Source organism: Fundulus heteroclitus, unplaced genomic scaffold, assembly GCF_011125445.2.
Source record: "Fundulus heteroclitus isolate FHET01 unplaced genomic scaffold, MU-UCD_Fhet_4.1 scaffold_248, whole genome shotgun sequence".
In the NCBI taxonomy this organism is placed as follows: domain Eukaryota; kingdom Metazoa; phylum Chordata; class Actinopteri; order Cyprinodontiformes; family Fundulidae; genus Fundulus; species Fundulus heteroclitus.
Genome location: NW_023396659.1, coordinates 155,001 through 181,726, shown reverse-complemented (window position 1 = coordinate 181,726; position 26,726 = coordinate 155,001). Strand labels below are relative to the sequence as shown.

Genomic DNA, 26,726 nt, shown 5'->3' with positions numbered 1-26,726 from the left:
GTGGAGGTTAGGAGACCCAGAGCAGGCTGCTCCTGCCTGGGAGATCCATGCTGCATGTGGAGACCCAGAGCAGGCTCATGCTGCTGGGAGATCCATGCTGCATGTGGAGGTTAGAAGACCCAGAGCAGGCTGCTCCTGCCTGGGAGATCCATGCTGGATGTGGAGACCCAGAGCAGGCTCATGCTGCTGCTGATGAGAGCTCCATGTTGGGATGGAGAACCATTTGTCACAGCTTCCACCTTTTTTTACCCTAACCAGGTCTAACCAATGTAAATCAATGTGTTTTTTTCGGGTGAACTTTGCCGTCTTTGGTGGGCTGTCACGGGGTCACGGTGGGTCCTAAAAATCGGGGACCACAGGCATCTGGCTGTCAAGGGATGGGGCTATTTTTTGATCCATGCCCCGTGAACCTGTGAGCTTTGGTTCTGCCTCCAGGAATTTTCAAAGTTGGCCAAAAATTACACCATTTTGTCAAAAAAAGGGGCCTGTCCGCTAAGAAGGGGTTAGACACAGGTTTAGGTCGTAGGAACAGGACAAGGTATCGGTCTGTACCAACGCTGAAGCGTTAACGAACTGACGTCCTCCTCCTGGTTCCAGCTCCTTAAGAAGGGTGGTAATCAGCTCAGATGTTGTGCACCTGCCCGTCCAGCCCTGCTGAGGAGAGAGAGAGAAACCCTGGCCTGCACCCAGAACCTGGAGTATGACAGGAGTGTTATTGAGGAAAACTAAAACAGCTGCGCTCATTCTTAGTCTGTCATCATGGTCCCAAAGGCAGCTGCAATTTGCCGCAGCGTGGGGCACCGATGGCAGGACGCTACGTGGAGAAATGCAGGCAGATGGAAACAATACCAATGAGCTTCTCTGTTCTTGTGAACATCTTTAAAATAATAGAAGAAAAATGGAAGTCGGACCTGTGGCAGCCTGGACAGGTTATAATTTCATTTTATGAACGCAGTCTCAGTCAGAAACGGCTCCAACTAATCTCTGCAGAGACCCAGGAAACTGTTTTAATAGAGAACCTCTGCTGTTTGACCTTTTCCTTTATTAAAGGCATTATTTGGTATTATAAAAATAAAAGAAAACGACTGTTTTGTCAACAGACGTTTAACACAAACTGTTCAACAACATTTTAACAAAGCAGCAAAGAAACTCTTCATTTTATTTTTAATTTTCTGAGGTTCATAAGAAAATATTCCAGCTGCCAAATCCGATTAACAAAGGCAGTGAAAACCCATTTTGTCTCCTTATTCTAGCGGTTGGTGGATCAGTGACGGTCCTCATGTCAGACCAACAGCCTCCGTGGACTAAAGAGCTCCTCTGGTCTCCAAAGTCCAACCAGCGTCTTCATCAGCTCTTCCTCCACAAACTGCTGCCTGACAGCCTGGAGCTGAACAAAGATCAGCGCAGCTGCTGCTTTGCCTCAGAAGGAAAGAAGGGAAGATTCTGAGCAGATGTGGACTTGGTAATAGTTCACAGCTTCATAGTCACTTCCCACATCAGTTCATAGGCCACATAGTTGCATACTTGAAGAAGTGGGACAGAGGCCTTGATGGTAGCAGCATGTTTGTGAGGATGATGAAGATGGAGATGAAAATCTGCTGTCACATCCTGATGGCTCCAAACCAACTGAAGAAAATATTCTCATATTTCACTGTCATTAGTACTCATTGCCTTGAAATTATGTTTCTGATAGAGAACACACTGATTTCTGCATTCAAAGATGTTCAGTGTTGGGATCCTAAATTTCTTTGACATAATCTGCATTTTTTTCCAGTTATAATAGCTTGACTGACGACCTCTGTTTTCTCCATTGATCAGGACTGTAGCAACGTCAAAGCTGCAAATTTACTCTGATCCAGAACCAGCAAAGCAAACGTGACGTAACTGGTGGATCTGGAGTTGCTGCCGCCATGATATACCATTAATGTTGTTGAACTGGTGGAGAAAGGTGCGTTCATTAATCTGAGCAGAAGTCATTACCTGTGGTTAAAGATGGAAAACCCTCAGATGCTGTCCAGAAATGCTGAATTCTCTGATATTTTCATATTTTCTCATGTATTTATCAGTTTTTCTTCCTGAAACAGGTTTGCAGATCCAGAATGTGTCATCAGTGAGCTGCTGAAAAGATGTCAGGACAAAAAGATTCATCTGCATTTCATAGATGACGCTGCGTGGGAACTTTTCTCACAGATGCATGTGAGCATCTTCCTGAATGTTTGATTCAATATTTCTGTTCATATTAATAACTCACTGTATTGTGTTGATTAGAAAACCAGAGAAGCTCTTCCTAAAGGTTTCTCCATGGCTGTAGCGGCATTTCATGTTTACGGCAGGGCTTTGAACAGATTTCTTTTCCCAATCGGTTCGTTCCGAACAGAAACGGAATTATAACGTTTCCGGTTATGAGTTCCACCAATAAATTGACCTTCCTGAACCGATTAGAACAAAAAAATACTGTTCCCGGAACGGTTAATTTCGTTCCTTTCGTTTGACAAATATAGCTATTGATATTTTGTTTGGAATGAGCGTTTTACTTAACGATGGATCGTAATTTACCTCTTATTTAAGATGTGTAGCTCTAGTGGAGACACCGCTCTCTCTCCAGTCAGCGAATGTGTGATGTGATGTCACACAGGAAGTGAACCTCAGCCATCATGGTAACGTGGGCTAACCTGACTCCGCCAGCTGTATGTCGCTCCGCCTAGCTTCACTCACATACATCTGGGACATGCTGGGCCTTATCAAAAATCCTTGCATATGATTGAATAAGCCATTTGTCTGTCATCTTTATCGACGTGCTATTTCAACAACTCACACCGAAGCTAACCCGTGACGCTGTGAGAGCGAAGCAGGAAAAAAATATTTTATTGACAGTGAGCTGACTAAAGGCCTCCTAACATGGTTCGCGCTAACCGCTAACTGACAAGATGTCGGCTGCGGACGCACCCTGGAAAACAAAACTTGCCAAATCCGGTCAAGAGAAGGGCGAAAACATCATTTCCACTAACAAAAGCCTTCAGAGGCGTTCTCTGATCTTCTTTTAATGAAACAATATTAGGTAGATTGGACAACACGGAAGAAATAGCAGCATCAATGTTAACGCTTGCTTCCTCGACGAGCCGCCATTGCTATCAAAACAGTCTCACGTCATGGTCACATCTCCACTACGTCACATCTATGAAACTCCACCCCTGCGTCCTGATTGGCCAGACAATAAAATTGGTCGGAGAAATCACTCTCTATGAGCGATGTCCCAGATGTATGTGAGGGAAGCTACACGGAGCAACACACAGCTGGCAGAGTCAGGTTAAACGTGCGCAGGAAAATAATTACTTTTTTTTTAGTTAATTAGGCAACGAAAACTTTGAGGAACGAAATAAAAACGGTATTAACCGGTTACCATTATTTTAAAATAAGTGTTCCAGTTCCAGAACATAAAAAATAATAGCGTTTCCGGTTACGTTGCTGTTCCCTGTAAAATACAAAAAGTTCCCGGTTTTCGTTTTCGTTCCTTGAACTGGTTCAAAGCCCTGATTTACGGACATAAACTGCTGGCTCAGCTTATTATTTACTTGCTGGGACTAAAACTCTTTAGCCAAATTGTAGCAGATGTTTCATCGTAGGTACATAGCTGCACATGAAGAAATGATTCACTCCATTCTTTGTGCCACAGTTTCCAACAATGTGCTCCGAGCTTTTCTCTTCATCCCAGATCATGTAGAGAACACGAAGGCTGCCTGGATCTGGCTTAACAGTTTGGATCCATTTAAGGTTCTGCTAATGTGGCTCCATAGAAAGCTGAAGCTGCTCAGCAGCGCCACCTGCTGGTCTCCTATCCTGATGGAGACAGAATGAAGGCTGGAAACCAGAGGAAACATCCAGAGAACAAATGTTTCAAAACAAATGAACAGAGAAATGTTCCTCTAAGGTTCCCACGTTTGCATCAGATGAATGGTCTCTAAAGCTGCTCTGACTAAACCACACTGACAGTCCAGCTTTTCATTTCCACTCAGGGATTTTTAGTGGGAATCAAGTGAGACACCACCTGCTGATCTTTGTTTCTAATGGATGTTTTAAAGCTAGAAACCGAACCAAGGGATCCAGATAACTTGTTAAACTTCTGCTTTTAAACTCTGACTAAATCTAGTAATCCCTGTTTGATGCATGAATCATTTTAATAATTCCTCATTTTAACCCAACTTTAACTTTAAAATTCAACACATCTAAAAATAATTTTCTATCTTTCTGCATGTCTGCTTAGATGCCAGATGTTGTCTTTCTCAGGTTCTAAAGTTATTTATGTAACAGGGAGACGATCTGAGGATCCAGGTTCTGTAGAGCAGCTTCTGGTTCTGGTACATCTGAAAATGTCCAGGAAATGAGAAAAAAGGAAATGATTCATGTTTGAATTTCTGATGAAGAGAGAAAATCTCTTTTACTTTTCCAACGTCCACAGTGGACTTCATGAGGAGCTGCAGGTGAAGGTTTTACCCCCCACAGTCCCTAAACAGGATTAAAATCTATGTTCTGACCTCAGCAGAGCAGAGCTGCATGATGAGCCTCAGATCCAACAGAACCAGAACCGTTCTGCAGGAAGAACAGAGAAAATCCTCCAAAGAAGATCTGAAAGTCTCTGAGCTGCTGCAGAAAGTGTTTCCATGCTCACCAAAGGAGAAGCTGGAGCAGATAAAACTGTATCTTTACTCACTTTTAGATTTTACCTTGAGAAAAAAGGAAATAAAAAGATTTCATGTAAAAACGTGAAGAAAAGCTTCATCCTCTGATTGAAGAAACCATCATTTACTCACTGAGCTGTTTGCAGCAACAGATAAAAGGAGCAGAGCTGCTCAAACATTTGCAGAACACATCTAAAATATGCTGAAAAACATCCAGAAACTGCATCACAATGAAGCAAACATGCAGCCTGAAAACTTTAGAGTTGAGCTTTATTTCAGATTTCTGGGTTACAGGCTGAAAATGAAGCAGAGAGAAAAAAGATCAACTTTGCAGTTTCATCAGATTCAGATCAAAACTCCATGGAGCCACTAAATGCAGCTTAGTTTTCATTTCATCCTCATTGGTCCACAGAGACAAACAATATCAGACACTAAATGACAGACATGATCAGATAAACAGGATCAACATCTCTAAGGTCAGAGTTCATCAACAGGATCCAGTCAGAGTCTCTTTAAACTCAAACTGCTGCAGCTTCAACCTCTGGATCATCAGGACAGCTCAGCTTCTCTCCTCTACTAAGATCATGACCTCCACTCTCTGCAGAGAGAAGAAGGAACAACAGATGAGATCAGTGAGTGTTTCAGCCTCTGGAAGCTGAACATGAACATCTCATCTGTTCCTGAAACATCAGCTGATTAAGAAACATGGAGGCTGTCCCTGAACACATCTGGATGAAACTAGTGAGAGAAGGACACATGTCCAGATTTGCTGAGTGGACTTCAGCAGAGCTTCTGCTCTGTAGAAAGACCACATGGTGACTAAATGTAATGATGGGCTGTGAAAACAGTGATTTGCAGGCTACAGTCAGACTGATCTGAGAGCTGTGACTAAGATGAAACTGATTAGCTGTTTGCTGTTGAAATAAGAGAACAAAGAGTCTGAGATCAGATCTGATGCTCCACAGCTTAATGAATGAGGACCACTGTCTCTAGACATGGTGGAAGGCTGTCAGCTGGAATCCAGCTGCATTTCCTGGAGACATGAACACAACAACAACAGTCATCTTCACATGGACACAAAGACAGGAACACAACAAGCTGCTGGCTCCTCTGATTGGCTCATTGTTGTCTTTTTGTCCAATCAGGAAGCCTGTCACCATTCTCCTCCCACTGAGAAGCTGCAGCTTTACTGGAAACACTGGATCTTTGCTTTGGTACCAACTGGGTTCAGAACAGTTCTGCTGACAGCAGCTGGACTCACTCCAACCATCTACTTACAGAGTTTTCAGTTTGTAGTCTGGACTCTTTACAAGATCCTGCAGCTGCTGAACATCTGACTCCTTCAGGTTGTTTCCTCCCAGGTCCAGTTCTGTCAGGTGGGATGGGTTGGACTTCAGCGCAGAGACCAGATGATCACGGCTGATCTCTGACAAACTGCAGCTTATCAATCTGAATAAAGAATAAAAAAGTGAGCTGAAGCCACCAGGATGCAGGTTCTAACAGTCCAACAGAACCAGTTAAAGAACTCTCATTAATATTAATGACAACAAGCTGATGCTTCAATAAAGACCTGCTGACTTCAGCTCTTCAACAATCAACAATATCAGAACTTTCAACAGTTAAAACTTGTTTAGCAGTTTTTATAGTCCTCGCTCTCATTTATAAAATTTCTGTGGAATCCATACTAAAAGTGAACGCCAAGAAAAATAAAATGGAGTATAGTAAAAATATTCATATGAATCAAACCATGCTCAGGCACAGCCTGAGCATGGCTGTTTTCATGGCGTTTTCCTTTCTAGATCCCAGCTGTAGCGATACATTTGGTACCAGGTTCTGGCTCAGGTTCTGCCTTCTACACGCCCAGATTCAAGCAGAAACGGTCGATACAAAGCACCTTATGAATGTTAATTTGTAGACAATGTGCTGATAATTTTTTCATCATGGTGACGTGGCAGCCACGGAGAAAAAGCAAAGAAACGTTGGGAAAATTTCCCAGAGAGGCGTTTATTAAATGTGGAAATCAGAGGTAAAAGCTCAGATGTTGTCCACATTAAAACAAGTTGTTAATAAGCTGTTAAAACAAGTTGTTAAAAAGTAAACCACACTGTGCTCCGTGTTGAAATTCCCCTGTGGCTGTGGGTTCAGATCCACATTCAGAGGAGAGAGGTTCCCCCACCATTATTACCCTCCCCCCCTAAAAAGGTGAGCACTGCCTGGGTATAAGCAGAAAGCCTCCTTCTCTGCTCTCTGGGGGTTGGAGAGCTGCCTTTCAGCTCCTCACAGGGAGGTGGAGCCACTTTCCCCTGTGGGGAACAGCACAATGCATGCTGGGAGTCAGAAGCAGGATATTGGCCAGTCCTCATTATTGGCCAGGAAATCTTTGATCCCTGAAAGCGCATTTCCTCAATTCTCCATCTGCACGGTCTTCCAGCAGTGCCAATGCATGACTGTTTGCAGCAATTAAAGTGATTGCTGCTCACCTGGTCACAATAATCTGTGGAACACGTCACCATGGTGATGATTGGAGAAAGGAATGTGAAGGTAGAAAACCCAGAGAAAATGTTAGCAGACTTTGATTTAAGATTTAAAATGGCTTATGGACATTTAGATTTATCTGAAATGTCCCAGATGGATTTAAGAGTCACCAGCAGCAGAATGAATAATACTGAGGTTTTAATGCTTCTGATCAAGATGATCTCTGAATAAAGTCTGATATGGAGTGAAAGTGAACGTCTGAGAGGAAGGCAAGGCAAGGCAAATTTATTTACATTGCACAATTCAGTACAAAGACAATACAAAGTGCTATACATGATTAAAATATAGCAAAATAAAAGCAAGTAGGAATAAAATGTAGATAGAAAATAGAACAAAAGCAAGTAGGGATAGAATGTAGTAACAAAAAAGAACATTAAAAACAGTAAAACAGTTTAACTAGAACAGTCAAAGGCAATTTTAAAACAGATGTGTTTTTAATCTTGATTTAAAAGAACTAAGGCTTTCCGCACTTTTACAGTTTTCTGGAAGTTTGTTCCAGATCAGTGGAGCATAGGAACTAAATGCTGCTTCTCCGTTTTTAGTTCATGTTCTAGGTATGCAGAGTAGGCTGGAGCCAGAAGACCTTAGTGATCTGGATGGTTGATACACTGATAATAAGTCTGTGATGTATTTAGGTGCTAAGCCATTAAGGGATTTATAGACAAACAGAAGGATTTTAAAGTCTATTCTCTGATATACAGGGAGTCAGTGTAAGGACTTTAGAACTGGGGTGATGTGCTCTACTTTCTTAGTCTTAGTGAGGACGCGGGCAGCAGCGTTCTGGATCAGCTGCAGCTGTCTGATCCACTTTTTAGGCAGACCTGTGAAAACCCCGTTGCAGTAATCAATTCGACTAAAGATAAAACGCATGGATTAGTTTTTCCAGATCCTGCTGAGACATCAGTCCTTTAATCCTGGAAATGATCCTCAGGTGATAGAAAGCCGACCTTGTAATTGTCTTTAGATGCTTTTGGAGGTTCAGGTCTGAGACCATCACTACTCCCAGATTTCGGGCCTGATTAATGTTTTTTAGCTGAAGCAACTGAAGCTGTGTGCTAACTTTTGATCTTTCCTCTATTGGTCCAAATATTATTACTTCTGTTTTGTTTTTATTCAGTTGAAGAAAATTTTGACACATCCAGGCATTGATTTCTTCTAGGCATTTACTCAGTGACTGAACTGGTTCATAGTCACCTGGTGACATGGTGATGTAAAGCTGTGTGTCATCTGCATAGTTATGGTAGCTGATGTTGTTGTTTTTTATTATCTGAGCAAGAGGGAGCATGTAGATATTGAAAAGGAGGGGACCCAGGATGGACCCTTGGGGAACCCCACATGTGATTTTTGTCATCTTTGATGTAAAGTTACCTACTGATACAAAAAAGTCCCTGTCCTTTAATTAGGATTTAAACCAGTTGAGAGCTGCACCAGAGAGGCCGACCCGGTTCTCCAGGTGCTCTAACAGGATGGAGTGATCGAAAGTATCAAATGCTGAACTGAGGTCCAATAGAACCAGCATGGTGGTTCTTCCACAGTCTGTATTTATATGGATGTCATTAAACACCTTGATAAGGGCGGTCTCTGTACTGTGGTGAGCACGGACGCCCGACTGGAATACGTCAAAGCGGCTGGTCGTTGTTAAGGTGTTTATTTGTTGAAACGCAGCTTTTTCAATAATCTTACTGATAAAGGGCAGGTTTGGGATGGGCCTGTAGTTCTGGAGTGGTAGTTTGTCTAAATTGTTCTTTTTCAGCAGTGGTTTGATAATTGCTGTTTTGAGGGACTGGGGGAAAACACCTGACAGAAGGGACGTGTTTATTATCTAAGATAAGATAAGATAAGCTTTATTGATCTCACAGTGGAGAAATTCACTTTCCCATCGGCTCAATAGTCAAAAGTCAGAAGAAGGTGTCAAAGTAGGTAAGTAGATTCAGTTAGATACAGTTATACAGCTATATACAATTCTGTACACTATAAATAGGTTATTGCACATATGTTATTATACACTTTATACAGGATTATTGCACAGGCTTATTGCACGGGTTATAGCACCTTGTATAAATAGGTTATTGCACATATGTTACATATATCTGAGTCAAATCAGATGCTATGACAGGCAAAACTTTCTTAAGGAAAACTGTGGGTAGAACATCAAGGCAGCATGAGGAGGAACTTAGCTGCTGAATGATCTGCTCTAAGCTTTTGGAGTTTATTTGGCTGAATTGGGACATTTGGTCAAAATCAATTCTGGTAGGAGACAACTTTGGTACTGAACTTGGTGTGGATGTACAAACTGATCCTCTAATCTTTTGGATTAAAAATAAAGAAGTTAGCAAATTAATTGCAGGCCCTGGTGGAGTGGAGTTCAGAAGCCACTGACACAGGAGGGTTTGTTAACCTGTCGACTGTGGCAAATAAGACACGAGCATTATTAATGTTTTCTTGATGATCTCTGAGAAGAAAGATTCTCTTGCATTTTTCAGTTGTAAGTTATATCTGTAAAGTCTCTCTTTATAGATGTCATAGTGAACCTGGAGTCTATTCTTTCTCCATCTGCATTCAGCTTTTCGATACTCCCTTTTTTCACCTCTAACTGCTGGAGCATTTCTCCATGGAGATTTTTTCTTCCCGGAAAAAACCTTCACTTTAATTGGAGCAATGCAGTCAATGATGTCTGAGACTCTAGAATGAAAGTTATCTACTAGCTCATCTACTGAGTTGCAGCCCAAGGTTGAAGTAGCAAAGTAAGCTTGAATAAAAGTTTCCGTGGCATTGTCCTTAAAGGTATGTTTTTTTATGATGTCCCTTTGGCTAAATGAGTCACTGGAAATTATACATTCAAAGGTAACGGAGAAGTGATCAGATAGGGCAACATCAGTTACATTGACATTAGAAATGTTTAGACCTTTAGTGATAATCAGGTCTAAAATATGTCCCTGTTTGTGTGTTGGCTGTTTAACATGCTGAGTTAAACTAAAGTTTCTAAGTGTGTGTTATAAGAATTATTATTCTGAAGTCACTATGGCCTCACACCACTCAGACAGAGGAGGCCTGGAGACCTGATGTCTGTGTATAAGTTCCACTGTTTGCTGAGTGCAAGGCTGAATGCTGCGTAGAATGATTATTGTCTATGATAGTCGGTCTTTGTTATGTCTGAAACCAAGGCCACGGTGCAGTATTAGGGGAAGCCCGAAAAGCGAGGCAGGCAGAGACAGGGCAGACGCAGACCGCATCGGAACCGTGGGGTGCGATTACTTTCCATCTATGTGACCTCTGCTCTGTTTCTCAATAAAAGTGCTGGAACGTCATTACCACCGTCTCGTCATTTAGTAAAGATGGGAACTCAGTTACTATTGTTTAGAATTTCACCCAAAACTCCCATAACAATTTGGAGTAAATGAACAAGATCTCCGACCGACGAGCGGGGGAGTCCGAGGACAGGAGCTGTTTTGGGCAACCCGGAGAGGTTATCCGGCCTCTGGTACCCCGAATGGATTTTCAAGGGACGTGGAGGAGCTCCTGGTCTCGGACCGTCTCTGGGGCGTCGGCGCGAAGATCCGAACCTTTCTTTCATGAGACGGTAAGGGGATTATTTTCCAGATCTTTTAAAAACAAACACAATTGCTCAAAAATGCTTGCAAGCTTTTAAAATTTAAACCCCATTTTAAAGAATACCTCAAGAAATTAAAAAATTTAAAACTGTAAACCTAAAAGGTAGTAAAAGTAAAAGCCGGTAGAAATAATAAATTATATTTAATCCTTAAGGCATTTAAAACAGGATTCGCAATATAGAACAGCAACTAAGGGTTTAACATTAAACTAAAATTCAAAATGTAATTAAAATACGTTTTCAGCTGAAATACAGACTCTCATGCTGGGAGAAGGAGGGGCAGAATGATTTTCACCTGGAGAACGGGTGACCGGCTGAGCAGTTTGCAGCTGGTCCATTAAAGTCCTCTTGTCTTGGTTTTGTACAAGAGGCTGTCCACTTCTGTTGTGGATGAAAGCGGCAGAGATGCTTAAGTCCTTGACTGTTGCGAAGACGTTCGCAGCTTTGATAAGTAGGGACCCCGACCATTACACCAAAAAGGCGACCATCAGATGTGAGGCCTTTCATTTTAGTTGGTCGATCGTGCTAAGGACAAGTAGAAAATAATAATAAAAAACAAAAAAAGGATAAAATAAATGAAAAATAAATAAATAAAAAGTCTGGATGCAGAAGAGTCAGTGTAATGGGTCAAAGGCAGAGGTTTTTCAGGGTCAAGCCTTGCCCCAGGGTGCGACGTTCGATTTCATGCTGAAAAAGTAGGGGCCCAGAAGCATGACATGCATAAATGATTTGGAATGATTTGATTAAACATGCACACAGTTCTTTTGCACTTCTGTCTACAGGGTTGTCAACGTGAAAGTTGAAGTCTCCCACAATAATTAAACAGTCATAATCAACACATAACACAGACAGGAGGTCACTAAAATCCTTAAAAAGGTTTGATGTGGACTTAGGAGGCCTGTAAACATTCAGAAACATAGTTCGTACCGGGCTCTTTACCTGGAGAGCTCTTTACCTGGATTCACTTTAGTGAATCATTCAACAGTGTTGCTACTCCTCCACCTTTTCTTTGCTGTCTGCTCTCACAAAGATACATTGGAGGTGTCGACTCCATCAGTATAACTTCTTCATTAAATTCATGCAACCATGTTTCTGTTAAAAACATTACATCAAGATTATTGTCAATAATAAAGTCGTTAATTAAAAGGGATTTTTCTGACAAATCTAATGTTTAGTAAACCCAGTTTATATGATTTGGTGGTTGATGATGTCTCTATGGCAGGTTGCATCTGACAGTTTATGACTTTCAAGTATTTGTTCCTGTTTATCCTTTTGTTTTTCTTATTTCTGTCACGTATCATCACAGATATTCCATAGTCTCTGGCAGAAGGCCCAAGATGATTCTGGAAACTGTCATGTCTGATAAACGTGCAGCCAGGGCCCGATCTGTATCAGAGCGAAGTAATCTGAAGGGCTTGAGGACAGGCATGTTCCGTGATACGTAGAGGAGGATCTGGGGCTCTGCAGCCTTTGGAAGATGCTGGTTTAGTCACAGAGCTGTGGCTATGTGGAGAGGATGTCATCTGTAGGCCAATCTTAAATACTTTGTTCATGTTGGGAGAAAATTCCAGAAAAGGAACCTCTGGGCTTTGTGGAGAGGAAGGCGAGGCGGGTGTAGTCTGGACTGGTGTTCGTGATGATGGAGGTTCTTTGTCCTCACTTTGTCCTGCTGATATCTGCGATGGATCCTCCTGTAGCTCTGATGAAGCCTCTTTCTGTGTCATCTTTCTGGCCATGCAGGTTGGCTGTAATTCACCACTTCACCATCTGCGTCTCCAGTTTCCCCGTCTCCAAAATGTCTGAGTCAGAGCTGGCATGAGGACCACACATTTTCTCCTCAAGTTCATTTTTAGAGATCCTAACTTCTGGTGGAAAGTGTCAGCAAGCTTTCTAAATGACAGCCCTGCTGACTTCAGCTCTTCGCCTCTGTCAGCTCCACCAGCAGCTCCATCAATACAAACTCAGCTTCTGCAGCCAAATTATTCAAGTTTTACAGAAAACAAACAAGTCAGCAGCAAATGTGGAGCAAATATGAACAAATGGAGATTAATGCAGATAAATTAACTATTTTAATTATTCCCCAGCTATAAAAACATGATGTCATGGAGAATATTTATTGTACACTGACTTTAGGAGCTGAAGCTCCCAGAAGCAGAACCTGGTAATGTGACATGTTGTGTCTGAGTGTTTTAGTCAGAGAGATTAAAAACCTTCAAATAAATAAAACATCACTATTTTATTTCTTCTCTCCTCCTCTTCCTCAGTTATGGATAAAAGCTGCAACTCTAAACTGAAATTTAGCTCATTGTTTCATGTTTTGTGCTGATTATTAAATAAATCCTGACAGGAAGTTAGAAAAAGAAAAAAACTTTAAGTGGAGCAAAGCAGTGAAGAAGAAAACAGACTTTACCATGAAGGCCCTCAGTGTGGATCAGTAGAATATCAGCCAGATGTCTGCAGTTTAGTGTCAACACAACTTTCACATCACAAATATCAGAACTAAAACATGGAGTCTGACCTCAGTGTCTGTAGTTTGCAGAGGGGAGTCTGGAGGAAACCACAGAGCTCCTTCACTCCACAATCTTTCAGGTTGTTGTCGTAGCTCAGGTCCAGTTGTGTCAGATGGGACGGGTTGGACTTCAGCACCGATACCAGATAATGACAGCTGATCTCTGACAAACTGCAGACCTGCAATCTGAATAAAGAATAAAAGATGTGAGCTGAAGCCACCAGGATGCAGGTTAAGACTGAAACATGAACAAATAAATGATAAAATGTAGAATATGAATGTCCCTGAATGTAAAAGTCCCAGAAACATGATGAACTGATGTCTGATATGTGATCCAGTAGAACTGATTTAAAGAGTTAAAGCCAGCAGAACCAGAACATGTTATCATGACGTGTGAAGGTCCAGATCAAGGTGTGGTTCTCAGCAGTGGCAGCTGGTGATGAAGATGTTCTGGGCTTAGGATTGGGGGGGGGCACTGGAGCTTGGAGATTACCAGCCAACAATAAACTTTACTTGAACATAAATCCATCCATGATCACTTGCTGCTGCTGGATATTTAAGTCTGATGGCTCTGGCGTCTGTTTAAAATGCTGCTGTCTTCTAGTCTGGCTCAGGGTTCTGCTAGAACAGTGGTTCTCAGAGCCAGAGTGTTCTAAACGTGGATCATTTAACGGAGTTTCAGCTCACATTGTTCTGGATTCACCTTCAAGTTAAACCAGCAGCCTGCACGGAGGCTTTTCTCTAAGGAAATATGGTGTCTGTTTAAAGTTCTGCTCCTTCAGTCCCTGATCACTGAACATTGGTCCCATGTTCTGCTGCTGGGCTCACATGTTCTCCATCATCCTGGCTCAGTTGTTCTCAGTGGGTCTCTGTGTGTCTGGTGGCTCATTGTGAGAACTAAAACCTACCATGAGGAGACTTTCTCCACTTGCGGCCCTCAGCTGTGGATCAGCCTTCCTGAAGACCTGAGGGCAGCTCAGAGCTTTGGACTAAATAAGAATCATCTGCATTTTTCAGCACATCTTTGGAAACCAATGAAATGTGTCCTCTCCATTTAACCCGTCCCTCAGGGAGCAGTGGGCTGCCACTGGGTGGCGCCCCGGAGCATTCTGGCTCTAAGGCTCTTTCTCAGGGACCCAGGGCAGGAGCCTGTGGGATTTGAACCAGCAAACTTGCAGTGCAAACGTGGACTACAGATCTATGCATGGTATTAGGTTTTAGCACTAAACACTGCACATTGGAATAATGAGGCAAAGACTAAATCACTATTTGACACAAGTTATAAAGTGTTAACCTCCCCCCTTTATTTAGGAAAAAAAATGGGTGGACCCTTTAAATAAATACAAGTAACAAGCACTTCTCTGCATACAACAGCAAAATAAAAACCCTCAGGGTGTCAATCTGAGATCCCGGTTCAATAATATTTGCTTAAATGCTTATTAATTAAAGCTAAAGCCGGTAAAACCCAAGCTAACCCTACGTTGCAGGCCTGTTTCTATGCTTGTGAAAATGGAGACCAAACTCAGTGGTGGCTTCTCTCAAAGAGCAAATAATAACCTAAAAAGGAACCTTGGTCCAGATGAATAATAATGCTAACAGAAACGCTCTCCTCCCTTTAGTCCTCCTCTCCAGTGGAAAAAACTCGCCTCCCACAGTCACGGCTCCCACTCCATTACTAGGCCACCTGCAGGGTCCACACACATCACAAACTCCTTGTCCTTGTCTCCAACGTCCCCGTCACTACCCGATCCGTACCAGTAGCACGATCCGTTCCATCAGCTCATTTGCGCATGTGCCAACGGAATAACTTCTGGGTCACCAAAAAAATAATGTAATTACAGTATCGAAAATACTTATTTCTATAATTAAATCAAAGAATGCTAACCTATATCGTATATAAAATATTGAAGACTTTTCTGGAAGAAATTGATGTGTTTTACATTTTCTCCATTATATAGCTTGATGTCATCATCGGATATGCTCAGAAGTCCGGGAATATATTATTGTGCAATGTTTGTCTGTATTGTCTGAATGCACTGTATTAGTTTTATTATCTGTTCAAACAGGAAAAATATTTTCATCCTCAATAATAAGGTGAATTTTGTTATACAAATAATCTTGCACTAAAAATTTGTTTTATTAGAAAGTAAAATTATCGATTGAGATTTTAGCGCCCTCTGGTGTACACATCATAAACGAGAGAAGACCTCGTCATTATAGAAGCCACAGTGTTTTTTTTTTTTGTTTTTTTTTTTACAAAAAACGAATAGGGAATAGAACAAAGATCACATAACAAAACCAAGGCATACATTATTAAAAACACATTAAGTACAAAATACACAAATACATATGCAAATCAAATAAATTATAAAAAACGGAATATTCAAAAACAAATACGTTTCTATACTCCTATATGTGTTTATAGCAGGGTTTTTATGTTTAATGTTTTTATGCTTTAATAAAAGTACATAAAAAAAAGAATAAAAAAGTAAGAAAAACGAAATATTGCCTACCGGAGGTTATTCTGTCCGCGCATGCGCAAATGAGCTGATGTAACGGATCGTGCTACCGGTACGGATCGGGTACTGACAGTCCCCAGTATAGGGCCAAAATAGTAGCTTTAACATTTGCAAATGTGTGTGGAGAGTTGTGTGTCTGTATCTCGATTTGTGTGTGTGCAGTGGGATTTAAAAATGTGTAAATAAATCTGTAAATGTGTGAGGAGATTTGTGTGTCTGTACAATAATCTGCAAATGTATAAAACTACTTGTGTGTAATGCGTTTTACAAATGTGTAAAAAATCCACAAATCTGTATTCAGATCTGCAAATGTGTACTGAGATTTGCAAATGTGTAAAAAATTCCCAAATCTGTATTCAGATCTGCAAATGTGTACTGAGATTTGCAAATGTGTAGATCAATCTGTAAGCACACACAGAGATACTTGTGTCTGAAGTATTTTCCCTTCAAGACCCAGAAATACAGACAAATCATTGGTTACAAGTCAAGCGGTTTTTCGGTTGGCTCTCTTTACACACATGATTTTTGCTACACTTCTGCCGCGTGAGATGCACGAATGCGTAGAAGGATTTGTATGTGTATTTTCTTGATTTGTAACCCCGAGCGCAGGCTCACAGGCTCACAGGCATCCGGCTGTGGGAGGTCACGTGACTTTAAAGGACCGTACCAAAGCGTTTTACTTAGACTTAGAGAACTTTATTTGTCATTTTGCATGTACAGAGTGCATACAGAACGAAATTTCATTGCATAGAGCTTGTAAATTACAGTATAGAGTGCAACAGTGATTAAAAAGTAAACAATTCAAATGTAAACAATGCAGGAGAAAGAAACAGTGTACAGGAGAATATTTAAAACCATTTGTATGTGCGGAAATGATGGTGCAAAAAGGCATTTGTGCAAAAAATGCATTTAGAAACTACAAGTTCGGCAGCATTTGTAATGCTAGATAGAGATGCAGTGATGCAATGTGCAATTGTGGTGCAGAGTCCAGTTTATAGTTCAGCAGATCAACAGTCTGATGGCAACAAGGAAAAAGCTTTTGCAGAACCTGGTGGACCTGCAACAGTCCTCCGCCAGCTGCTGTTTTCTTCTTCTGGACAATTTGACGTGGAACTTCAAAAATCACAGCTCTACTAGTGGTACGGCATGGGAATTACGCCATTTAAGTACTCTGTAAACAGGGCCTGTGACTGCAAATGTTCTTCATGGATGTTAAAGAGATAAGCTGACAAAAAGATATAGAGATAAGGATAAGCAGCTTAATTTTTTTAAAACATGACATGCCTTTAATCATAAATTCAGCTGTAAAGATTAATAATCATGTGCTTAAAAGAGTCTTTTTAGTGTGTTTCTTTTTTATATTAACCATAATTTCATTGTTCTTGGAGACATATCAGCTATAGTAAGCATGGATGATGAGAGCTTGGCCATCCACATTCCCATCTATGCTGACAGAATTGCCTCCTGGAGATTTTGCTCCGAGTACCAAGGAAAAGGTGAAAGAGATGTCCTTCGACAGATATTGCTTGAAAAACTCTTTTCATAAAAATCTTCATGAAAAAAGTCCAATTTGATCTAAAATGTTTTTGGTTAAGGTAATACCACTATGTAATATATTTCAAAAGAAAGCGTACCATTTGACTCAAAATGGTCATATATTTTCAGGAACATATGGAAGTGAGCCACAATAGAATCAGTTAGCTTTTGTTTTTGCTGACAAAGATATAGAGCAAAAATACTGATTAAAAAGAATACTCCAACAACATTGTGAAACACAAGTTTTTGAAGTCAAATTATTGCTGTTGCTATTAAGCTTCTTTAAGGTAAAAAAAATTGAAGCATGTGTTTAAACTGTACTTATTTTCATTTTCTTTCCATAGGGCATTATTTTTCTTTTATGTTCTTCAAAGTTGATTGTAAAATTGATAAATGCTTTGAGCGCAGTAGTGCCCAGATTTGTAATAAAGACTTCTGTCGTATGTAAAATGATTTTCTCATGTTCAATTTTGAGATCCATGTATTCATCTTTTTAATACACATAGATCATGTTCTAGTTAGGTCATCTTCTGGAGGTAGAAAACTTCCTTTCAAAAGGATCTTTCAGAGCACTTGTTAAAGGTACTTTTAATGTATGTTCTTCTGTGAGTTGATGTAACATTACAATATAATTTTATTTTTCTAAGGAAAGAATGAGTTGGTTTGATCACAAAGCATAACACTTCATTTTGTAATGGGTTTTACCAAAGATTCACTGTTTCTGCCACCTTGCTCTAATCATTCTCTTATTTAATGATTTTATTTCACCTTTACTAAATGGAATTATTATATCAATTAAACTGTGTTTACTTGCTCTTTTTGCATATTTATCTGCCAAATCATTCCCTTTTATTCCTATATGAGAAGCAATCCATATGAAAGAAACTATTAATCCCATTGCTTGAATTCTGAATAATAATTGCTGAATTTCTACTAATAAATCTGGTCTGCTGTCTCAATGATTGTGTTTAAATGAATATAATGTTGAACTAGAATCTGAGCAAACTAAACTTCTTAATGGTCTAATTTATTCAATCCATTATAATGCCAACATGATATCTCCTGTGTAAACTGAAATTTAATCACTAATTCTATTACCTGACTTAAAATTAAACTCTGGAACCACAAACAAAACACCATTCCTATTATTTGAATCTTTTGTAGCATCCTTTTAGATTTTTACATATCCATAATATTCTTTATCTACATATTGCTCAACCATATTTGAATCTGAAATATCCTCTTTGTTTTTCCGCTTATACAACAAAGTTAAATCTACATCAATTTTAGGCAACATAGATGGATGAAATATTAATCTAATACCTGTCAGGGTTCTCTGTGCTGCTCTACTCTAACTCTACTCCTCAGGTGTGTCTAGTTGGCTGAGGAGGCGTGGCCCACACCTGCAGCTCGTTGCAGGCGGCTTCCTCTGGCTTCTTAAGCAGAGCGCTGACAGATGGAAGACGCCAGAGCCTTAACCAGTCGTGATTTTTGGTGCTTGACGTTTAGTCCGAAGAAACAGACCGGCAGAATCCGTCTGCTCAGATTTTGCTCTGGCGCTCCCCTCATACTTCATGGATGTTACCCAGCGAGGCCTGAGATCCCCTCTCCCGGATTCTGCTGGTTCTGTGTTCACTCTGGTCAATCCATCTGTCAACCGTTGCCGACGAGGCTCGCTCAGGATCCCTCGCCAGTTACATCTGCCGTCCTCAGCCACTAGCCGCTTATCACCAGCAGAGTAGAGTCATAGAGTTCCCTCGACGCTACTTCTTCCCGGTTAGGTCCGCCCAGCCCAATGGTAAGCAGCGCAACTTCTAGCAGTTCTCCTGGTTCTCCCTTCAGAGTTACTTACTCCCTCTCTCTTGCAGACTCTCCAGCCGTGACGTTCTGACCCAGCCGAATCGCCTGTAGTTCCGTCCGTAGATCTGCCTGTTTCCAAAATAAACATCTTAAAACTGTGCTTTGCCTCCCGATCGTATCTGCATGTGGACTCGTCACCTGAAAACCATGACAGAAGAAGGCTCTGGCCTGAGGGGGGGGGGGGTAGTGTCATGAGGGGGTAGTGTCCTCTGGCTTAAGAAGCCAGAGGAAGCCGCCTGCAACGAGCTGCAGGTGTGGGCCACGCCTCCTCAGCCAACTAGACACACCTGAGGAGTAGAGTTAGAGTAGAGCAGCACAGAGAACCCTGACAATACCTGTTTTACTGCCATTTATTTTAGATTATTCAAGATCTTTTATATTAGAATGTGCTATCCATCCAAAATAATATAATTTCTTCTTCCCTTTTTCCCAACTTGGTTTTAAAATTTCCTCACATGGATGAGGTTCACAATGACAAATAGTTGAAACCAGTAAGTGACAAATAATTGTTATCTCCTCAATTGTAGTGGCATTTCTCCCATTTCTACTTGTATTGCTGATGTTGTTGTTCTTATGGCCCCTGTGCATAATCTCAGCGCTTGATACTGAACAATATCCAATTTTTAAGTAATGAAATTGATGCTGAACCAAAAGCAATACATCCACAATCTAAAACAGACCAAATTAAACCTGTATAAATTGATTTCAATGCTTTCCTCTCAGCTTCACATTCAGTCCCAACCAAATACCTCATAACATTTATAACTCTTTTGCATTTATCGATCATCTTCTCAATATGAACTTTCCAAGTAAGCCTTTCATCCAACAGTGTACCCAAAAATTTAAATTGGTTTACCCTTTCCAAATCATATTTATAAATTTGTAACTTTATTTTTCAGAAACTTTTTTCCTTGTAAAAAAGAAAACGTTTGTTTTATCTACAGAAATCTTAAATCCACATCTAAAGGACCAATCTTCTATTTTATTAATGGCTTCTTGAACTTTTTTAATGATGAAACTTACATTTTTACCCCTCTTCCAAATAGCTCCATCAGCAAATAAAGAAACATCCATTTTATTTTTCCACATCTTCAAATATATAATTAATCATAATAGAAAAAAAATGATGGACTAACTATGCTTCCTTGGGGGATACCATTAGGAAAACACACTTTTTCTTCTTTTGTTTTTTTATTGGCAGATTGCAACCAACTTAAGGTGCATTTACTGCCACCTACCAGATTGGATCTTTAACTATCACACTTTAAATTCAATTAAATAACCCAGGTTTAAAAAAAAATCAAATTAATTGACTTTTAACAGAATTTAATTTCCTAAAAGATTTATCATAGAAAATCCTATTTTCTCTCTATTTAGTATCGACTTTGAGTGCTGAGGTTCCTCTAATTACATTCTAATAAGACATCATGGTAGTAACATAAGAGTTATTTGACAGAATTAAAGCTGTTTTCTCACACTTCACTCGTTCAACACAAAGCGGGAGTGGGGGGGCATTGATTACAAAAACATTGAAAGGATGGGGCACAAAAGTGTGATAATACATTTTAATCAGGTAAGGTTAAGTTTTTCTTATGTTTAATGGTACTCAAAGCATTAATTGGCTGTATTCAACATATGGAAGTAATGATGTGATGGGGTGAGTTATTGAAATAACAGATATATTCATAATTTTTCCAGCATTGTTCACCCATCTTTCTACACTGATGTCAAATTTGTGCCAACCTCACTTTATATTGTGCATATAAGCTATATGTATATTTTCAGCTGAAGTGAAGGTGGGGTTTTTTAAGTGAATAAATGTGGAGTAGCTCTAACGGTGTTGGGGGAGAAATAGGTGAATGGAAACTAAAATATATCAATAGAAAAGTAAAGCTGGAAGTGCCCAAATTTGACACATAATAAATTATTGCTTTCATTCTGTAAAGTTCTGTTATTAATCTTGTGGGTCTATGACTATGAACACCTTTAAACTATAACTGAGTGCAACGGTAACATTCCTGACATCACAACATACAGCTGCCTCTGAAAGATTTTCTCCTACGATATTAAAAAGCTGCTGTTGGCATGAAAACCAAGAGCAGCACAAAGAAATTGTTCAGAATAGAGAGCGTTCTCTTGTTGTGTTAGAAAAACGATGTGAGGCTGAGAATATTGAAATAAATCATCTGAAGACCCCAAAGTGTTTTCCACTGGTCAGTTATTCACACATTCATGCACACATTCACACCCTGATGGTGGTGAGCTACATTGTAGCCACAGCTGCCCTGGAGCAGACTGACAGAAGAGAGGCTGCATACAGAACTACATGCTGAAGCTAAAGCTGCAGAAAATGTAAATAATTTAATGGCAATAAATCTGGAAATGTGAAAGATGTGCATGTCTCTCAGTTCTTCCTTAGCAGGAGCCCTACTCTGACATTAAATATGCTATACAGCTATAAAATCCAAGACTTGTATTTTTCATGTAATCTGGCTAAATCAGTTTTATCTAAATGGCTAAATTAATTTATTTCTGTAACTTTATTGTAGTAAACCATGTATCTTATTATAATCTCAGGTGTTGGACAGCCCTAATGTAGCCTCAGTGCACATGTGATGTTTCTTACAGAGGTCAAGTGATCGCTCAGGGAGTCTGTGTGTTTGTTCAGACACATGAAAAATTAGGGGGAACATTGCTCATGACCAGAGGAAATAGCTGCAGCATAAATTTTAATCATACTAAGGGCTAAATTTCTGTCCATGAGCTGCTGGGGAAACGCTAATATTCAGGCTAGAGGACAGGAGATGGATCCACACCTTTCTCCACAAACCAGCGCTCTAAAGCTTCCATTCTGACGCATATAGCTGTTGTAGAGGCAGCCTGTGCGTCCTGAATGGTTCATACGACTTCCTGTAGAAAGCTCGGCCTCTCTAAGCGCTCATGTCCATTGGCCAGGCCCAGAGACTCTGGCCGGTTCATTGTTATTGTTTTGATCCGGGACTGGTTGGCAAAAGACGAACACAATGGCGGACGCAAACAGAGAAACTGACGAGTTCTCCACGTATTTTTCTTCTTTAGATAATGTATCACAAGATCGTTTTAAGAGTAAGTTGATGGTTGATGGTATCAGATTGCCATCCACACAGCAAAAGCCTGAAGGGACGGAGCGAGTCTGTGAAATGCTGGCCAAGTGTTCCGTACCACGACATACAGCTGCCTTATAAACACTGCAAGCCAGTACACACGAGAGAGCACGAAATCCCCTGAAACCACTGGACGGCTACAATTATTTTATATCGGGAAAAAGTCTCCAGCAACGCCCGCGACGCCATGAGGGATTAAGCGGTCAGAAAATGGATGGATGGATGGGTGGATGTTGTTCACACGTTTGTGCAAAAGCACAAAGCGGCGTCGGACACAGACCGCGTCTCAGCAGAGAGGAAGACCCGCCCGGTAGGTTAAAAAAAACATTGTTCACTACGGATTATTTTGGTGTTTTTGTCTTGTTAAAATGGGTGGGGGTGTCGGCGACATTGCAGCGTACTAGTGCCCGTGAACGGGGGCGTAATGGAGCCGGAGAAGCGGGCCGGAGACGCGGCTGCTACAGCAGCAGCAGCCGCTTCTCCGGCCCGTGTAGCGATCGCTACCTCCCCTCCGCTGCCATTTAAGTAGAACAATGACTAGAGCAGAATTAAGTTGTATTTACCGGAGATGAAGTGTAGACTGCAAATTCTGTCGTAGTATGATGGCTCCCCCAGTCCATTGGGAGTGTCTGCCTGCGCTCTTTTCATTGAAAATATAAATTTCTTTCTTCGTCCTTCCTCCTTCGGTAAACGAAAGAAACATACTTCCAACGATTTGGAATGCCTCTGTGTGCAACCGGGAGCACAACAAGTCGTAGGCATTGTTCCAAAAATAAACTAACTAAAAGTACGCTCTAAATCACCCGTTTTGTCATGTAGTAGACGAGAACAGTGCTGTTTTTTGCCAACCACCGTGACCCGGATGTAGCGCTGACGTCACGCGTGAACTACCCTATTACCGGGTAGCTGCTGATGGCTCCTCCTGCCTGGATGAGGAGCAGCTGCCACGGTCGGCCTGACAGCAGCTGCTGCACTTTGGAGAACCACAGAGCAGCTGTTAGCTGTGGGGCTACGAGAATTACTGGAAGCTGTTCACCAACCGGGTCTAGGACCAGAGGGAAGGAGTAAAGGAGCGTCTGTGGCCCCGGGTGAGCAAAGGAGTCCACTCCTAGAGGAGGAGGAGAGAAGGAGGAGAGAGGGAGGAGAGGAGAAGCAGGAGAGAAGAAGGAGAGAAAGAGGAGAGAGGGAAGAGAGAGGGAAGAGAGAGGGGGAGGAGAGGAGGAGAGAGGGAGGAGGAGAGCGGGAGGAGAGAGGGAGGAGAGAGGAGGAGGAGGAGAGGAGGAGAGAGGGAGGAGAGATGGAGGAGAGGAGGAGAGAGGGAGGAGAGATGGAGGAGAGGAGGAGGAGAGAGGGAGGAGAGATGGAGGAGAGGAGGAGAGATGGAGAGGAGGAGGAGAGGAGGAGAGAGGGAGGAGAGATGGAGGAGAGAAGGAGGAACCACAGAGCAGCTTTGAGCTGGGGGGCTACGAGAATTACTGGAAGCTGTTCACCAAGCCGGTCTAGGACCAGAGGGTAGTAGTGAAGGAGTAAAGGAGCGTCTGTGGCCCCGGGTGAGCAAAGGAGTCCACTCCTAGAGGAGGAGGAGAGAAGGAGGAGAGAGGGAGGAGAGATGGAGGAGAGGAGGAGAGAGGGAGGAGAGATGGAGGAGAGGAGGAGGAGAGGAGGAGAGATGGAGAGGAGGAGGAGAGGAGGAGAGAGGGAGGAGAGATGGAGGAGAGAAGGAGGAACCACAGAGCAGCTATGAGCTGGGGGGCTACGAGAATTACTGGAAGCTGTTCACCAAGCCGGTCTAGGACCAGAGGGTAGTAGTAAAGGAGTAAAGGAGCGTCTGTGGCCCCGGGTGAGCAAAGGAGTCCACTCCTAGAGGAGGAGGAGAGAAGGAGGAGAGAGGAAGGAGAGGAGCAGGAGCAGGAGAGAAGGAGGAGAGAAAGAGGAGAGAAGAGAGAGGGGGAGGAGAGGGAGGAGGACAGAGGGAGGAGAGAGGGAGGAGAGGAGGAGGAGGAGAGAAGGAGGAAAAAAGGAGGAGAGGAGGAGGAGGAGAGAAGGAGGAAAAAAGGAGGAGAGAAGGAGGAGACAAGAAGGAGAGAGGGAGGAGAGAAGGAGGAATCAGCAGAGAGCTCGGTGGGCTCTGACTGAGTTCAGGGAGCTTCTCTGGGCTCGGGCTGCTCTCACGGAGCAGCTCCTCCTGACGTAACAACTCTTCCTGACGTAACTCCTCCTCCTGATGGAACTCTTCCAGAGATGTCAGTGTGGGGAACACGTGGTTTAGCAGCTGGCTGCCGCTGCAGAGAGAGAGTTTCCTCTGCTCCAACGGTGTGAAGAGTGAGGAAGAGGAGTTTCTCTGGGCTCAGGCCACTCAGGGATTGTCTCGACTGGAGTGGGAGTCGAGACAATCCCTGGTGCATCTGAAACGGAGGTTTAGAGGCTACCGGCTCACCGTGGGTGGAGAATGTGGCTGAAGCTGCAGTGAGATCGGCCGATTTTACTGCAAGGCTGGAATCTGCTGGCATTTTGTCTTCAGAGGAAGGTGCAGTTTCATTTCCAAAGGTTTTACAGATTCTAAAATTACACACATTCCCCTCAAGAAGTCACTTGTTGGGCTGTCTCCTCTGTCCCCTTTGCTGATGAAGGCCCCTCTGGCAGAGGAGGAAGAGGAGGAGGCTGATGGAGGTGCAGAGGGAGGGTCCAGGAGCCGTGGAGCGCCTGAACTCCTGACGCTGGCCACGGTGGTCCAAGCAGCCGGCAGACCAGCGAGGGACATCGGCCCGGAGCGAGGCCTCACCTGAAGCGTCTCTGACTCCTCGCCGTTCTTCTGAATCTTCTCCAGCGCCGATTTAAAGTGAGGAGCCAACAGAGCATCCGGGCTAATGGGGCTCCCAGCACCTCCTTTTTCACATCCTGGGAGGAGGAGGATGGAGGAGAACAGCTGGAGCTAGATGTTCCTCTGGATCATGGTCTGCCAGGCAGAAATGGTCTGCAGACTAATAATAATGATGATTCTTCAGTTTTTCTTTGGTTTCCTTCTTGGTGCTCAAACTTGTTGGCTTGTTGCTGAACGGTATCGCTGAGTCCAGAGAGCGTCTGCTGCAGTAGAGCTTTTTACTTTTCAATATTATGCTGTAGTTTTAATAGCCACACTGCTGGGTCCTGGTTCTGGTTCTGTCTGATTGAGCTGTCAAACTGAAGAGGACGGTTCCTCTCTGAGCCGCACCAACAGAACAGCAGCTTCAGGACAAAGCTGAGCTGCTGGAACCTGCTGGTGCCCTCCATCCAACCATTTTCCAACAGGCTTATCCCTGCTGGGGTCCCGAGGGCTGCTGGTGTCTATCTGCAGCTGTCAGTGGCTGAGAGACGGGCTTCACCTGGACAGGTAAGCAGTCTATCACAGGACAACACAGAGACAGACTGGACAACCAACCATTCACACGCACACTCACACCTAAAGCCGGGCGTACACTGTACGAGTTTTTCCCCTTTTCGGGCCGATTCTTCAGTCGTGCGAGCATTTTTTGAATCGGGCCGAATTTCAGCTTGATCGTAGAGGGGGGGAGGAGGGGGGACTGGCTTCTCACGACTACCTCCCGATCAGGAATCGGACGATCGGTGAAAATCAAACATGTTTGAAATTCAGTCGGCTGTCGTGAGGTTTTCGTGAGCGCATCCTGCTGTTCAAGCAGAGCTACGAGGGGGCGCCCTCCCCTCCTCTCCGTCCCCGCCAGCGGAGGGAGGGAAGCGGGCGTCCCTGAAGCAACCTCCGGCCGGTGTTGGCGAGGGCGAGCCGTCAGGTCCGCGCAACGCGCTGGCCGCCTGTTTCGGCACTCTTCCGCGGTCCGCCTGTTACGGCACTCCTCCGCTTGCTAGGGGGGGGGGGAGGTGGGTGCGGGCCAGGCGACCTGCCGTGCCGCGCGGCCGCCGATGCGTCTCGTCTCTCCTCTCTCTCCCCTCCGTTCCCCCGACGCCCGGTGCCTCCTGCGGGCCTCGCCAGAGCTGGGCTCGAACCCCTGCTCTGGGTCCCTGTCACCTACCGTCGCTCGCCTGCCTCTGCCATCCACAGCGAGCGGTCCCAGAGGGGACACGACGTACAGTGTGAGCAGTCCGGTCTCGAGCGTTGCGCCGCACAGATCGTGAGCGGTGAACTTTTTAAACCCCGCGGTTCCGTCGCACAGTTTGAGATGTATATAAGTACCACGACTGAAAAACTCGTACAGTGTACGCCCGGCTTAAGGAGAATTTAGAGAGGCCAGTTAAGCTAACAGTCATGTTTTAGGACTGTGGGACGAAGCTGCTATACCCAGAGAGAACCCACGCATGAACAGGGAGAACATGCAACCTGCTGGT

General features: G+C 42.9%; 1 protein-coding gene across 1 annotated transcript in view; it reads right to left on the bottom strand.

Moving 5' to 3' along the window:
* Positions 1–319: 319 nt before the first annotated feature.
* LOC118559224 (NLR family CARD domain-containing protein 3-like) overlaps positions 320–26,726 on the bottom strand; it is a 42,747-nt gene continuing 16,340 nt past the window's right edge. The window contains exons 5-6 of the mRNA XM_036129897.1: positions 13,344–13,516; positions 320–339 (exon numbers count right to left, since the gene is read on the bottom strand). Of these exons, the coding sequence (XP_035985790.1) occupies positions 320–339; positions 13,344–13,516 (193 nt within the window). The remainder of the gene's footprint in view (positions 340–13,343; positions 13,517–26,726) is intronic.